Consider the following 15,866-nt stretch of genomic DNA (forward strand, 5'->3'; position numbering starts at 1 on the left):
TGAACCTGCCGAGAGGCAGAGCCGCCCCGGTGGTGGTGGTGGTGGTGTTGCCGTGTCAGCAGGGAGGGGAGGAGAGGGGAGGAGAGGGGAGGGGAGGGGAGGGGAGGGGATGGGAGGGAGGCTGTAACCGCTATTTTACAACGGGAGCCAGACCTCTCCGGGGCCAGCGCTGTCCCCGCCTGGCCCCAGGCCCGCTTGGAAGCTGGGTGGCCTGGGTCCAAGGCAGGACCCGGGTGGGTGGCCCTGGGGTGAGTTCATCCAGGCCAGGGAACCCCCAGGAGCGTGCCTCGACAGGGCTGCCCACACTGGGGTCCCTCGTGCTCAGGGCAGCGCTGACCCGGGACCCCCCTCACGAGGGGCGGTTCCCCCTCTTCACCCAGACCTCCGTGAGGGCCGGAGCCGCCCCGCGTCCCCCTCCGCCTGTCGCTGACGCCGTGAACGTAGCAGCTGTTGTTACCATGAGCCAGCCTCTCTGAGCTCAGCGCCCCTCGAGGCGCCCTTGGGGTGCTGTCCCTACCGGCACCACTTAGGGCAGGGAACGGAGACTCAGGGCCGGGGAGGCCGGGAGCTTGTCCGAGGTTAGCGGGCGAGCAGAGGCCAGGTTCAGGGCTGGGTCAGCCCGAGCCCCGAGCGAGGACCCCAGGCAGTGGGCTCTGGGGTTCCACTCGCCTTTCTTTGTAAAGAACTTTCTTCAAGGAAAAAAAAAAATCTCCCCTCCTACCCGCCAGGGAGGCAAGAGCAGAATGCAGGGTGCCTGCCAGGCCTGCAGGCCCGGGCCTGTGACATGTCTCCTCGAGGCTGGTCACCCGAGGCCCTCCCGCCCCCGGGAGCCGGGCCAGGGCAGAGACCAGCGAGGAAACGCCGCTTGTTGGGGACTCTGCCTTTGAACTCACACTTAGTCATTTTCAGCGTAATTTCCCCAAGTTCCCATCGTTTCTGTTTGTGGGTCCCTCCTCCCCAAAAGGGCCCGGACACAGCCTGGAGACTGAGTGGAGGAGGCTGCAGTGTGAAGTGGTTTTGTAACATCTCGGCTGCAAACGAACGACAGATTTCCCCCGTGTTGCCGTAAATCATGAAAAGAGAAACTGCTCTTTCACAAGAGGGGAAACCACCTGTGGTCTCCTAGGCCCTCTGGGGCGGGGGGGAGACAGCACCCCGAACTCCTGGCCCCGCCCCTGCAGTCCTGTCCCGGGCTTTGCGGGTTTGATGAAGGAACCTGCCGCTCCCACATCCCCTAACCCCCCAAACTCCAGCCATCAGCCTGGTGTAGCCAGCTCCATCAGCGCCCACAGACCCCGCTCGCACCCCTCACCTGTGTCCCCAGGGGCCCTCGGGGAGTGTGGTCAGGGGAGCCCAGGGTGATGCAGGGTTGAGGCAGGCCCGGGGCGATCAGCCTGAGTTTGAATCAGTTCTGCAACTCACCCCGGGACCCTGGGCAGGTTCTTAATGCCGCAGTGCCTCAGTTGCCTCATCTGGTAAATGGGTGTGATAGTAGCGCCTGCCTGCTAGCACGTCCTGAGAGCCAGTGGTTCGGGCACATGGTTAGGGCTCAGAGAGTCAGCGCCCGCCAGCCTGGCAGAGCCAACCAAAACACAAGAGTCAGCCGACAGGCTCAACATCCGGGCGAGCCCCCGGCCCCTTGGGGTCACTCTGACCTTCCCGTGGTCCCCAGCACACCCTGGTGGCATCTCTGGGCCTCTCTTGCTCCATTTTCTCAGAGGGCCCGGCAGCGCCTGTGGTCTCAGGGGCCGCTGATCTCCTGAGCCTGGACACCTGCTCGAGCCCTGCTCCCACCAGGCCTCAGCCACCCCCAAGGGCCTTGGGGCCAGGCGGGCCAGGGGCAAGTCCTGCCTTCTTCCACCGACTGCTGTGTGAGCTCAGGCAAGTCACTTAACCTCTCTGAGCCTCAATGTCCTCAACAAATGTCAGTCCCCTTTCTCTTCCTGGCCGTTCCAGGGCCCTGGGCGGTGTTATTTCTCAAATATCCATTGAGGAGGACCAGTTCTAGGCACTGGGGGCACCCAGGAGCGAACAGGGCACAACCCCCACTCTCAGCCTGGGGAAACGGACTCTCCTGGAGTTACCCGGTGCGGGTGCGCCCGGCCTCCGTTTGCTCTGGACGCCGGTCCTTTCTGCCTTTGACATGCGGAGCCTCGGCCTTCCTCCTCACAGCTCCGGCTCCGTCAGCGCCGCCTCTGCCTGTCACTGCGTCTAATCCCAATACAGGGCTTTGGAGGCTGGCAGAGCCCCCTCTCCGCTGGGGAGTGTGTGTGTGTGTGTGGGGGGGGGGGGGCTGGAGGGGGTGGAGCGAGATGGGAGGAGAGAGAGCAGGTGGGTGGGTGGCAGGCCCAGCAGGGACCAAGGCTGGGAGGCCAGAAGGCAGAGCCGGAGGTTTGACTGGAGGTTTGACTGGCGAGGAGCAGCGCTCGGCAGAGCGGTGGGATGGGTCCCGCGGGGCTGCCGTTCCAGTGGATTACAAACGCCCGCCAGGCAGGGGTTCAGACGCCGCCGCTGTTGCCGCTGCTTTCTCTTTAAAGTGTGACATGTGATGCACATACAGAAAAGCACAGCACGCCTTCTGAAACAGAGTCCTGTGTGACCACCAGGCCAAGGAGGAGAACACGCGTGCCTCTGAGCCCCTGCGCCCCAGGCACCCACCCCCACCCCTTCGCTGCGTGTCCCTGATACAGTCCTGCCCGCTTTGGCCTCTGCACGGGTGCTCAGAGCGATACCGCGGATCTTCCTCTGTGGCGGCTCCTTTCATTCAGGGCTGTCTTTGAAGATCTATCCAGTTGATGGTGTGGCCGACGTTGGCTCATTTTTATTGCCAAAGAGCAGGGTTGTGAACCACAGCCCGCCGCTAAGCCCAGCCCACGGCCTTTTGGTCTGGCCCACGAGTTATGAATGGTTCTTAGATTTTTAAAAAATATTCTGTTATTGATTTCAGAGAGGAAGGGAGAGGAAGGGAGAGGAAGAGAGAGAGAGAAACATCAATGATGAGAGAATCATGGATCGGCTGCCTCCTGCACACCCCACACTGGGGACTGAGCCCGCAACCCAGGCATGTGCCCTGATCGGGAATTGAACTGTGACCTCCTGGTTCATAGGTCGACGCTCAACCACTGAGCCATGCTGGCTGGGCGGTTCTTAGATTTTTTTTAATGGTTGGGTGGGTGGGGGGGGAGGAATCAAAAGAAGAATATTTCACGATACATGAAAATCACACTGTAGGCACATTTCCGTGTCCGTAAATAAAGTTTTATTGGGACAGAGCCACCCACGTCGTTCATAGATCACCTAGGGCTGCTGGCGCCCTGCGTCGGAGTCAAGTCTTTGCGATAGAGACCATATGGCCCGCGAAGCATGAACTCTTCACCGGCCCTGTACGAACCCGGCTGTCGGCGCCGGCTGGGGAGGCCACTGGACAGCTGTGCGCCATCTATGTGGTTATGACCCACGTTTCAGGTGCTTCCGCCAGGGGCTGGAATGCACGTGTGGTCTCCGCGCACACGCGTGTGCGGTGCCTCCAGGGACACGTTCCCATCGGGGCTGCCCGCCCCCTGGTGGACGGTGAGCTCCCAGAGGGCAGGGTGCCCCGCTTGGTGCTGGCACCGGGAACACGTACGGTAACAGGACGATTTCAGCGCCTCAGTGACAGGCCCCCCCCAGGGGTTCCAAGCGGGCGGAGGTTGATGCCACCAGGGGAGGCTCCAGGCCCGGGGGGTTCTGGTGTGAGCCTCCCGGCCCCTGAGCCTTAGGCTGCACTGGGCACAGGTGGGGAGACCGGACCCTCGTGTCTGGTGACGGGGAGAGGACGCAGGAGGGCTGGGCAAATGGACCTGGAGCGGGATCTGCCTCTCGCCCACTCCCTCGGACCCTCCCCCTGCTCCCTGCTCTGTGGGTCTGGCGGGGCCGCCCTGTGGTGGGAGTGTGGGTGTCAGGCACTGGGATGGGGGTTCATGACAGAGGATGGGAGGGGCGACTGGAGTAGGCTGCGAGGGGATGGGGGGAGGTGGATGTGAGATTGGCAGGCAACGCGGCTGGCCCCTGGTGAGGACAGTCTGCCCAGCCTGGGTCTGGGTCCGAGCCTGGGTCTGGGTCCTGGGAGACTGTGGCGAAGTCACCTGACCTCCTGGTGCCGGCTCCTCCCACGCGGGCGTCTAGGAGCCTCTGTGACTCCTCAGGGCGGGTGGGGGCCTAGGGCTGGGACAGGTGGTGTGGAGGGCTGGCTCCCCTCCCGCCCCGGGATGGGTGGGCTGCAGTGGGGAAGGGTGGGGCCAGAGCTGGAGCCCCTCCGAGGCCTGGCCCAGACCCCTGCTTGCTGCTGATGGGCCAGGGGGAGGGGACCCCGCGGGAGCGAGCACACCCCAAAGCTCAGGGCGGGGAGTGTCCCCTCTCAGCGCTCAGCCTAGGGTCAAGGGCACAAGTCTGCAGGCCCTGGGCAGCACGAATTAAAATTTAAGGCCTGCAAACCCTGTGAATCAGCGCCTCCCCTTCTCGGACCCCACCCTAAAGAGCTAGGGGCCGGGAGACAACCTGTATGCACAGGGCGATCCCCACGGGTCCCGTGACAGCCACAGGCAGGCCACACCCTCAGCAGCCATGGCAGCAGTGCGCTTAGATAAGACCCCCTTCCTCCCAGGCGGCAGCCCCCTCTCCCACCCCCACTTCTTTTATATATATTTTTTATTAATTTCAGAGAGGAAGGAAGAGGGAGAGAGAGATAGAAACATCAATGATGAGAGAGAATCATTGGTTGGCTGCCTCCTGCACGCCCCGCACTGGGGATCGAGCCCGAAGCCCAGGCATGTGCCTTTGCCCGGAATTGAACCTGGGACCCTTCAGTCCGCAGGCCGACGCTCTATCCACTGAGCCACACTGGCGAGGGCCCGCCCCCACTTCTGAGCCTCTGGACGACTGCCTGCCCCTGAGCCTCTGCTCCTGTGCCCACTGGCCTGGAAGGTGCCCTTTCCCCTGCCCACCTGGCGACTCCAGCCTGCCCGTCAGTCCGCCAAGGTCACCTCTGCTATTCCTCTGCCCGCTCTCCACTGACCAGCCCTGCCCCAGGGTGTTCACCTGTGATCTGAGGGTGCAGGAGCTCCGAGGCGTGGGGCATCTCTGAGCTCACCTGGGGCAGGTGAGGGTGCGGACACAGCCAAGGGGCAAGTACCAGCCTTAAGAGGTGGGCGTGTAAGAAAAGCCAGAGAAAGGGCAGAGAGGTGCGGGCTGGGGAGCCCTGGAGGGAGGTGTCTGCAGGGCCAGGGTCAAGGCCAGAAACGGCAGGAGCCACAGCTTAGCGACCTGGGTCTGTGCTGACCTCCTGCTGCGGGGAGGGCAGGAGACTGGGCCGAGGCAGGGACAGAGGCGGGGACAGGGGCAGGGACAGGGGCAGGGGCAGGGGCAGGGGCAGGGGCAGGGGCAGGGACAGGGGCAGGGACAGGGGCAGGGGCAGGGGCAGGGACAGGGACATGGGCAGGGACAGGGGCAGGGACAGGGGCAGGGGCAGGGGCAGGGACCAGGGACGGGCTGGCTGGTGGAGGAACCATGGAATGGTTTTGGCGTGGAGGGGACGGATCTTGGGGAGGTAGAGTTTAGGGGAGTCAGGATAACTGATCTGGTGGAGGGTCCCCCGGAAGGAGCTGGTGCACTGACAGGCAGGGCATTTGTATGTCAAAGGGGGGCTGGAGGGGAGGGGCTGAGCCCGCAGAGGGACGCGCTGAGGAGGGTTTTGGGCGGCGGAGACCGCGTGGCCGTCTCTAGGTTTCCTCTCGTCACATTTCTCCGGGAAAGATGATCATGTTACTCCCCAGTTCAGAAGCCCTCAGAGGCGCTCAGGTTTCCACGACAGGGTTGGCCCTCTGCCCCCCCTTCCCTGGCCCCCCCCCCCCAAACCCTTTCTTTCAACTCCTCCAGGCTCTTGAGTCTTCCCACTCAGTGCCCTGTTGCAAGACTTCTAGAAGCTTCACTCAAGGGCTTTCTTGTGCTTAAATCCCCCTCCCTGCCCCCCGCCCCCCGCCCCCTTCCGCTGCCTCCTACTCTCCCTTCAAAGTGCACGTGGTACAGGGATGGGAGGGAAGATCACGTGTTCCCACTGCGATGCCAGGAGCGGACTGCAGCTCCACGTCCTTCTTGATCCTGCTCTGTGGTGTCTGCAGTGAGCACGTTGTGCTTTAATAATGGGGTGTGGGGGGGGGGGCTGAAGAATTACAATTTAAAAACCAAGTAAGGGCCCAGCCCAAGGGCCGCCCCCAGCTGGTTGCCCGGGGCTCCTCTGGTCTCTGCAGCCCTGACTCCCTTCGTCCCACACGTCCCAGCTGGCATCAGGGGGGCCCGGCCTCCCTGGTGGGACTCTAGGTGGGCACCCCCAGGGGCACCCCGTGGGGTCCATTCCCCTCTCTCCATTTCCCCCACCCCCTTCGGCGGCAAGGAGCAGAGCCCCGCTCCACCCCTTGGCCCTAAAAGCATCCCCACCCCCTCCTGACGCCCTTCCTCGAGGGTGGAGGGGGTGCAAAGGGAGAAACAGAGGCTGCGGCTGCAGCAGGCAGGGTCGGGGGGCACACCCTCCAATGAGCTCCACGGTTTGAGCAACTTGCTTTTCAAACGCGGCCAAGAGGGAGCGACTGCAAACCACCCCCCCCCCCCCCCCGGCCACACCGCGAGGCCCTTCCCTTTACAAACACCCGATGCCCTGCACCGGGCGCGTCCCGCGCGGCCGGCGGGCACCACGGTCCAGGGTCTGGAGGCGTGAGAACTGCGGGCCGTGGGAATGCCCAGGCCGCACCTCCGTGCGCCTCCCGAAGGCGGGGGCGGTGAAGGAGGTGACAGCCGGGCAGATGGCAGCGTCCCGTGGGCACCGGGCTCCCCGCCCCGCCATCCGCACGCTCTTCAAAGGCTGCCCGCCGGCGCCTGCCCCGTGCCTCCCGCATCAGCACTTGGCCACGCGCCGTCCTGTTTGATGCGTGTCCGCGAGGACTGGCGTGGGCCGGCGGCATCCTGGCGTTCACTCTCAGGCAGACGGGCGCTGAGATGAAACCCGCAGCCCCGCCTGGTCTTCCCAGCAGCCCTCCAGGGGCCTGTGGAAAGAGGCCGGCTCCGGAGATGCCAGATTGAATCGGGGGCAGAACTCGGGGCCTGAGACACAGGCCGTGGGACCCTCTCCTCGGAGCTGGGGAAGCGAAGGGCTTCCTTCACCACCAGCCTGAGCGGAACGGACCCTTTGACCAGCACGCCGGGCTCTCTCACCCTGGGCTGACCAGGCTGGCGCTCAGCCCATAGAGGGGACGGAGTTCCAGGCAGAGCGGGGCTGGGGCCAAGGCCTGGCCCAGGAGTGGGGGGTGGGGGAGCAGCCAGGAGGCCGGGATAGCAGTGAGTGGGGAGGGAGGGGAGAGATGGGGACGGTGCCAGGTTCTGGGGTGAGGGGATGTCATCGCGGTGGTGAGGGAGGATGCTGGCGGGCCCTCCTTGGACAACGGGCTGCCCAGGACCGGTCTGTAGAGGCTCACAGGCCACCAGCGTCTGCTCTGGGAGCCGCAGGCCCTGCTGGAGCGGGGGGGGGGGGGGGGGGGGCGCAGCGGGAGGCACCCCCTCACGCTGCCGGGTCCGTTCTCATGGTCCCCAGACTCCTGGGAGCCGCCGCCGTGTCTGCCTGTTCGATGACCCAAGTCTAGAAAAATGGCCTCGGTTTCCGCTCCCTTTGAAAGGGCGGTGCTGTCATTGAAGTCTTTTCTTCGGCTTGCTTTGAGACGTTACAATGGCAGCATGGAGTCGTGGTTAGAGTGTGGGGGTCCAGGACCCAAAGGGACCCAGCGTAACATCCCATCGCTGCCCATCTGGCTGAGTGACGCTTTTCCCTCCTCCGAGCCTCAGTTTCCCCATCTGCAAAAGGGGAGTGTGCCCAGGATGTAAGGTCCCACCAGCCCGTGGCCGAACAGGGTGCCTGAGAGTGCTGTGCAGGGCGGGCTGTGCCCCCAGGAGTGGCTCCGGGGGGAGGTGTGCGAGTCCCGCAGACGGAGAGGTGACCCCAACGCTCAGGGACAGCAGGGAGCAGGAGGACACTCTGAGTGTGGGAATCGCACGGCACAGTCTCAGGAGCTGGCAGGCCTGGCGTCTGCGGGCAGCGATCTGAGGGCCGGGGCCGCCGAGCTGGGCTGTGCGGGGCCTGCAGACACGGCTGGACCCTCCAGGCCAGGACTTGCAATGTTTCTTTAAACGGTGGCCCGCGGTCCAAGGATGCACGTTAGAGTGCGACCCGTCTGAATCCGGTTGTGTGAAACGAACGTAGCGGAAACCAGGAGGTCACGAGCAGCGCCTTTAGCACACAGAATGTTCCATGTTGTTGTTGTTGTTCAGCTGCTTGTCTTGAGCTTGTACATTGACTTCAGGCTCCTCCCTGGGTCTCCTCTGCGGCCGGGGCAGCTGGGCAGCTATGGATTCCAGGGGCAGCGGGCAGGCTCGGCTGGGGAGCAGGGGCTCCAGAGCTGTCAGCCTCAAACCCGCTGTTCAGGGGCCACAGGTTCAAAGAACCGGCAAAGGAAGGAACCAGGCGCCAGTGGTGTAGGCAGTGCTTCCCAACACGGGTGACAGACAGCGGGTGGGGCGGCTCGTGCCCTGCGCTGGGGCCTGTCACGGGGAGGCCTCGGGCGTCATCTGACTTCCTTGCCTCCTGCTTGTCCCGGGAGCGGCAGGCTGGCCCTGGGCAGCTGTACGCGTTCCTGGCCCGCCCCCCTTCCCCCCAACAACCCTATATAAGCTTGATGTTGTTGTTTTTCCCGAGTTGCAGGGGAGACACCGGGCTTCAGAGAGGGAAAGTCACTTGCCCAAGGTTGCACAGCCTTTAGGTGACGGAGCAGGATCCAAACCCAGGCCTGCGCTTTCCCACGCGCCCCTCCCCACTTCCTGGCCAGGCCCCAGCTTCCCAGCAGTCCCTGGGGCTGCGAGAAGTGAGGGATGGAGGCCGTGCCATCCCTGGAAGTGGGGGTAGGCAGTGCGTAGGGGTGGTAGCCTGTGCTGACCCCCTGAGCCCTCTGTGCCTGGCAGCTGTGCAGGGGTGGGGAGGGGGACACGCGGTCCTAACAAAGAGCCAAGTTCTCGGGGGCAGCGGGCTGGGTGGCGGCCTGGGGAGCAGGCCTCCCGGACACCAGGCTGCCCCTGTTTTCCAGTCCAGCCCCCCCCATGGACCCCACCCGCCGGGTGCGCCCCCTCCCTGCTCTGCACCACCCACACTCACGGCTCCCCTGGCTCCCTTCCAGACGCTGATCCACGGGAAGGTGCCATCTGGGGGCGGGAGAGCGGGCAGGGGCGGAGACAGCCTGCCAGCCAGGTGCCAGGACAGGCGGCCCTGCGCCGGCAGGGTTGGGAGTGGACTCCCTCGTGCACTTTCGTGCCACTCAGCGGCCCCTCTGGGCTGTGCCAACTGGGCTCCCCCGGCTCTCCCTGCTGCTCCGCCCAGGAATCTGAGACTCCCCGCCCCCCACCCCGGGCCGTTTGCCCCTCTCGCAGCCCATGAGCAGAACCCTAAAGGACCCCGAGACTGGCTGGCTGCCCGCCCACCTTGTCCCACACTCCCTTCGCCTGGACCCGTGGCAGATAATGATGCAGCAGCCCCGGGCACAAGCTGGGCACCACTCACTGAGCATCCAGCGCACTCCCTCGGGACACTCAGGCTCTGCGTGGGCTCCCTGCCGCCCTGGGGCTGTGGTGAGAAGCGGGCACGGGCAGGCGGGGTGCCCTGCGCTCTCCCGAGCCCCTTCCCTCATGCCCAGCCCGCAGCCAGGCGCTGGGCTGCCCATGAACATGAGTGCCTTCTGCCCGGAGGCTGACACCGCGCCCGCCCCTGATGCCTGCTGTGCCTGGTGCCGCCCCGGGCAGCCCAGCCCTGTGCCGGCCACACCGGGCTGGTTCTGACCCCACTGCCTGGCCGGATGCTGCGTTTCTTCCTCAGCACAGACAGCCCGGTCCAAACCCCGGCTCCGCCACTTGGGACTCTCTGGCTTTGGGCCCCTCAGGTCCTCGGGTTTTTTATTATTATTTTTTATTGATTAAGGTATTACATGGGACCATATCCCCCCACTGCCCTCCCTGTCCTCGGGGGTTTTGTCGGGGCAGTTTTGCGGCTGCGTAGTTGCCGCGTGGGGTAGTGGAGGTGTTGAGTTGACACAGGGCATGTGTTTTCCGCACATTCCCTCCCCTCCATCCTTGGGCCACTTCCAGCCCACTGTGCATATGTGTTCCTGCTTCCTTTCTTCTTTTTTGTTTTTGTTTTTTGTTAATCTTCACCCAAAGATAGTTTTCCATTGATTTTTAGAGAGAGTGGAAGGGGGTGGGAGAGACAGAGCGAGAGAAACACCGATGTGAGAGAGACACATCGATTGGTTGCCTCCCCTGGCCAGGGCCAGGGATCCAGCCTGCAACCTAGACACGTGCCCTTGACCGGAATCGGTCCCGGGACCCTTCGGTCCGCAGGCCGCCGCTCTATCCACGGAGTCAAACCGGCGAGGGCTGAGTGCCCGCTTTCAGTTTGCTGATGACCTCCAACCAGGACGCCAGCGTGTCCCTCCCCCACCTCCCCGCCGGCTCCCTCTGCTTCCCTGCGGGGACGTGGCCAAGAGGGGGCCCTCCAGGCCTCAGATGGGGGGTCGGGGCCTCACCAGGGCCCCTACGATGTTTGTTGGAGGCGCACACATGTGGCTGAAAGTGACTAGGAACCTGCCGGCAGCACCGAGAGTAACGGGGGGACGCTCCGCCGCCAGCTGGGGCAGCCTGCACCCCGGAAGGTCCAGGAGAGGGGCGGCTGGGCTGCTGGGGCCCGGGTCCGGGTCCGGGTCCGGGTCCGGGTCCGGGGTGCTGGCACCTCAGTGAAAGGAAGGGGCAGTGGCAGCTTGGCTGGGACCCAGGTCCACGCAGGCCGCCTCCCCGCGTCACGTTGTGGAGGCTGCGGTTTCATGGGATCTGAGTTCTCTCTGCATTTTCACGACCCTGGCCCTCTGAACTTAAAGTAATGAACCCCCCGGCCCCGCCCCGAATTGTCGAGACGGGTGACTGCACTGGCAGATCCCACCATCTCTGGAGGTGCCTCGCATGCGGGGGGCTCTGTCAGACAACCGGTGATGTCTTCCTGCCGGGACCGACAGGATGGGAAAGGCCTCCCAGACACACGCAGAGGAGGAGCAGGAGCCGGGAGGTGGCGAGCCTCTGAGCGGCCCCGTGGCCGCCTTCCCGGTGGTTTGGGTCCAGTTCCAACCTCCCGGCCCCGCGGAAACACGAGTGGGGCCTGGCAGGGTCATGCGAGAACCAAACGGGAGGACGCGGAAGAAAGCGGCAGGGCCCCCCTTTCTCCCCCCGCCCCCGCCGTCCCCGCCCCGGGCTCAGGGACTGAGTAGGAGCTGGTAGGGGAGGAGGTGGATGTCCCAGGCCGAGGGGACAGCCGGGGAGCCGGGGGCTGCTGGGCGGGGTGAGTGATATTCATCTCACCCCTCTCGCCTCTTGTCCTTCACGGCCCCCCTGGGACCCCAGCCTCTGCCTCTGCACCCCACCCTGCCCCTGCCCGTCTCACACAAACCCCAGCCCTGAGCCAAAGCTCCTCGTTTGACGGTAATAGTTCAACAACGACGGCGCCACCCCGCAGCAGAGCCAGGCGTACAGTCGCCGTGCAATCCGCCTGCTCCGCGGCCCGAGGGGAGCCGGCAGCTCGGCGGGTTCCCCACGCGTGAGCATCGTCCTGTGAGTGACGGGCGACAAAGCCGACCACGGTGACACCCAGACGTGCCAGTCCGTTCCCTGGAACTGTCAGTGACTTTGGGGAGGGGTGTCTCTCTAGTTGCTCAATAAAAAAACTCTAAGTATCAGTGTGGCTGGAGCTCGAGGGACTGACGGGTGTGCGGCCAGCCCTGTCCCTGTCCCCCCTCTTCCAGGGGCCCGCCCGCCCCCCGCCCCCCGGGATCCTGCTCGGGGCTGAGTGGAGAGACCTGAGCGGAAAGCAGCTGGCCTGGCGCCAGCCCCGCACTCCAGGCGGGAGCCCACGCCTGGCCTTCCCAACAGAATAAATCTCGCCGCTTCCTGTGCGCGTCTCAGACGCATGATCTTCTCCCGATTAACAACCTGGCCGGCTTGTTCTTGGCTGCTCGCTGCCGACCTCAATTTAGAACTGTCTGTTGTTTGGCGGCCGAGAGGGAAGGTGCTGGGGGGACGAGGCGTGCTGAGCTGAGCGGCTAGTGCAGCTGGGCCTGGTGTGGGAGGTGTCCCCTGGCCCAGCGCAGCCGCTGCCCGCTGACCGCTGCCCGCTGCCCGCTGCCCGCTGACCGCTGCCCGGTATCTCAGGAGCCTGCAGGAGGCGGAGGCCTGGCCAGGCAGGCTTCGGCTTTGGGGCTCTCAAACTGCTTTCCTAGGGTCGCTAATGGGGGTGGGGGTCGGGGGGAGGCAGCTCCCACAAAACTGCCTTTGTAACCCTCACTGAACATCATGGTGTGGACGCCTCTGTGTTGTGGGAGAGCCGCTCCCGGGCGGGCGCTGCTGGCTGTAGCCCATAAAACCTGGCGAATCCTTCTCCGAGCTGGGACTGGGGGAGAGCCTGTCCCCGGGGCCGGCTCCCTCCTCCTCCAGGTGGGCAGCGCTGGGCAGACCTGCCTCCCTCCTCGTGGCCGGCCCGGAGGTGTGCTTTCTGCCAGGAAGTGTTTCTTCATTCTCTTTCCTGCTTCCTTCCTCCTCGCTTCTCACCGTCACCAGCTCTGCTTCTGCTCAGGCCGTGCTGTTAGTCCACGAGGCTTCCTGCCTTTGGGCAGGGGCGTGGTGGGAACAGTCGGATCTTCTAGGTCCCCCCCCGCCCTCCCCCCCCCCCCCCCCCCCCCGCCTGTGGCCGCTGCCTCTGAGAGACTGAAAGCTGCAGCTGGCCCGGCAGGGCGGGCGGGGCTCAGTGGTTGAGCGTGGACCCAGGAACCAGGAGGTCACGGTTTGATTCCCGGTCAGGGCACATGCCTGGGTTGCAGGCTCCATCCCCAGTGTGGGGCGTGCAGGAGGCAGCCGATGGATGATTCGTTCTCATCATTGATGTTTCTATCTCTCTCTCCTTCTCCCTTCCTCTCTGAAATGAATAAAAATATATTTAAAAAAAGAGGGGGGGAAGCTAGCAGCTTGACCTCCCTGACCACCGGACCCCTCGTCTCTGGAAAACGTAGCTCTTACACACCCTGCCTTGGGTGTGTTGGGAGCGGGATCGTGTGTAAGGCACTGGGCACACCCCCCGCTCGCCTCCAGGGCGTGAGGCGTGGGAGACAGAGTGAGAGTCAGCCACGTCTCCTTTTCCTTCCTCTGCAGGAGGGCAGTCGGTGGCCCACACTGGCCCCCCCATTCTGGCCTCTCTGGCCAACCAGGCCGTCTCCTTCAGCTGCAGAATCACCTACCCGTACACCCCAGAATTCAAAACCTTCACCGTCGGCTACTTTTATGTGAACCGCCAGGGCCAGGAGAGCGCCGAGGAGCCGACTGGCTGCCAGCCCAGCGCAGGCCAAGAGAACCAGACCCACACCACGGCGTGCTGGGTCACCCCCAAGCTGCCCAGCGCACTAGCCACCGGCACCTACTACTGCTCCGTCCGCTGGCCGCACGCCAGAGCGAGGGGCCCGGGCACCTTCATCCTGGTCCGAGGTGAGGCTCCGGGGCTCTTCCCGGGCAGAGGGCCCAGCGGCTTCGCGCAGCAGAGTTTGGGGCCCGGGGTCTGGAGGGGAGTGTGTTCGCCTCATCATTCGCCTTTGGCTAAACAGAACCAAGCCTCCTGGGGAGCCTCTGCAGCGCCGGGGCGAGGGCAGAGGCCTGGGGTGCGGGCCTGCCCCGGCCACCTCGGCCCCGTGCTCTCATGTCCTCCGGCACAGGAAGGTGTCGGGGTCTGCACGCGGGGGGCGTGTGTGTGTGTGTGCGTGTGTGTGTGTGTGTGTGTGCGTGCGTGCGTGCGTGCGTGTGTGTGTGTGTGTGTGTGGCGGCCTGGGAGTGAGCACTTGGCTCGAGAACATCTTTCTGAGGACAGATTCCTAGTTTCCATCATGTTTTCTCAAAGGAGTGACGACACCAAGAAACTAACAGTCTGTCACCGGAGCCACGGTTCTCTGACCCGCCCTCCGACTCCCACTGGTGGGGGCCGGGGCTTCGGCACCCCGTGTCCTGGCCATGGCTCCCGGTCCTGCTGCTGGTCAGGCTGTGACCTTGGGCCTGGTCTGCAGGGCCGTGCCCTGCCTGTCGAAGGCCTGTATGGGGATGAGCGAGACCAGCACGCAAGGGCGGGGGCCTGGTAACAGGATGTGCGTGATGAGTAACAGACACTGATGTGCCGGCACGCGGTCAGCGCTCCAGCTCTGTGCCAGCCGGCGGGAGGGACGGAGGGAGGGAGGGGGGGAGGGAGGGAGGGGGGGAGAGAGGAAGTGGGGAGGGAGAGAGGAAAGGATGAATGGCTCAGGGGAAGGGGCTAGGCTGTGCTCTTCACTGCATCCCCAGCACCCCTCCCTCCGCCCCGTGCAGGCCAGGCACCTGCCAGGCCCAAACCAACCATGCCCTCCGGGCTCACCATACCTGCCCACGTGCCCCTGTCCCCCGTGTGGAGAAGGGAGGCCGGGGAGGGGAGGTGACTTGCCGGGGGTCCCACAGGCAGCTCTCGGGGAGCGGCTCCTGAGGCAGGGCCCTTAGGAAGCATCCGGCAGCTGACCCAGGAAGGGGCTCAGCCACCGCGTGTGGGAGGAGGACATTGGGAGAGGCGGGAGTCTGGGGTCCTTGTGGGGGAGGGGTGTAAGGGGGTCCTGGGTAAAGGGGACCAGGGATTGGGGGCCTGGAGGTTATGGGGTGAGGCATCACTAACCCTTCTGCTTCCCTGCCTTCCTCCTAGACACAGGCTACCGAGAGCCCCCCAGGGTCCCCGAGAAGGTCCTGCTCCTTAGCTTCATCGGCATCCTGGGTGCCCTGAGCGTCCTGGGCACGGCCCTGCTGCTCTGGAAGAAGGTAGGGATGCCCACGCGCCTCGGCGCTGCCCCTTCGCCCCTCACAGTCGCTGGGAATGCCCCGAGGGCCCAGGGCTGCCTGCCCTCCCTGCAGGGTGTCCCGGTGCCTAAGTGGACAAGCCTCAGTCCCCTCCCCTTTTTTAAATATATTTTTACTAGAGGCCCGGTGCATGAAAATTCATACACTGGAGGGGGGTCCCTCAACCCGGCCTGCCCCCTTACAGTCCGGGAGCTTTCAGGGATGGGAGGCAACCTGGCGATCAGGGGAAGGCGATGCCCCCATCACACCTCTGCTGCTGCCACTGCCGGCAGCAAAAGCCTTGGCCGGCCCTGGTTACCTGAGCCTCGGGCAGCCCTGGGTGGCTGGGGGGCTGAGGGGACTGGGGGACTCCAGAGGCAGGTGCACAGAGTGGCCAGGCCCACTTGGGCGCAGGCCCGGCCGTGTCGTGCACCTGCCGCCCCAGCAGGGCTGAGGGAACTGGGCGCCGCCATCTTGTGGCTGTGGGCGCTGCCATCTTTGAGGGTGTGACAGTCAATTAGCATAGTCCCTCCTTATTGGCTGCGGGTGCCGCCATCTTTGTGAGGGCATGATGGTCAATTAGCATATTCCCTCTTTATTAGATAGGATTGATTTCAGAGAGGAAGGGAGAGGGAGAGAGAGTGAGAGAAACATCAACGATGAGAGAGGCTCATTGATTAGCTGCCTCCTGCACACCCCCTACTCGGAATCAAACCCACATGGGCATGTGCCCTGACCGGGAATCGAACCGTGACCTCCTGGTTCATAGGTCGATGCTCAACCACTGAGCCACGCTGGCCTGGCGTCCCCCCCTTTTTTTAAATGGAAATTCCATGCCCACCTCGTCAGGTGATTATGAGGATTCAGTGAGA

The 15,866-nt window shown here is 64.4% G+C and overlaps 1 protein-coding gene across 2 annotated transcripts in view; it reads left to right on the forward strand.

Moving 5' to 3' along the window:
• The window catches only part of NFAM1 (NFAT activating protein with ITAM motif 1), a 57,861-nt gene that overhangs the window by 29,146 nt on the left and 12,849 nt on the right, over positions 1-15,866 (forward strand). For both annotated transcript variants that reach the window (XM_079775831.1, XM_079775830.1), the window contains 2 exons: positions 13,309-13,638; positions 14,864-14,976. In XM_079775831.1, coding sequence (XP_079631957.1) covers positions 13,309-13,638; positions 14,864-14,976 — 443 coding nt within the window. The remainder of the gene's footprint in view (positions 1-13,308; positions 13,639-14,863; positions 14,977-15,866) is intronic.

The sequence above is a fragment of the Cnephaeus nilssonii genome (assembly GCF_951640355.1).
Source record: "Cnephaeus nilssonii genome assembly, chromosome: 6".
NCBI classification, from domain to species: Eukaryota; Metazoa; Chordata; class Mammalia; order Chiroptera; family Vespertilionidae; genus Cnephaeus; species Cnephaeus nilssonii.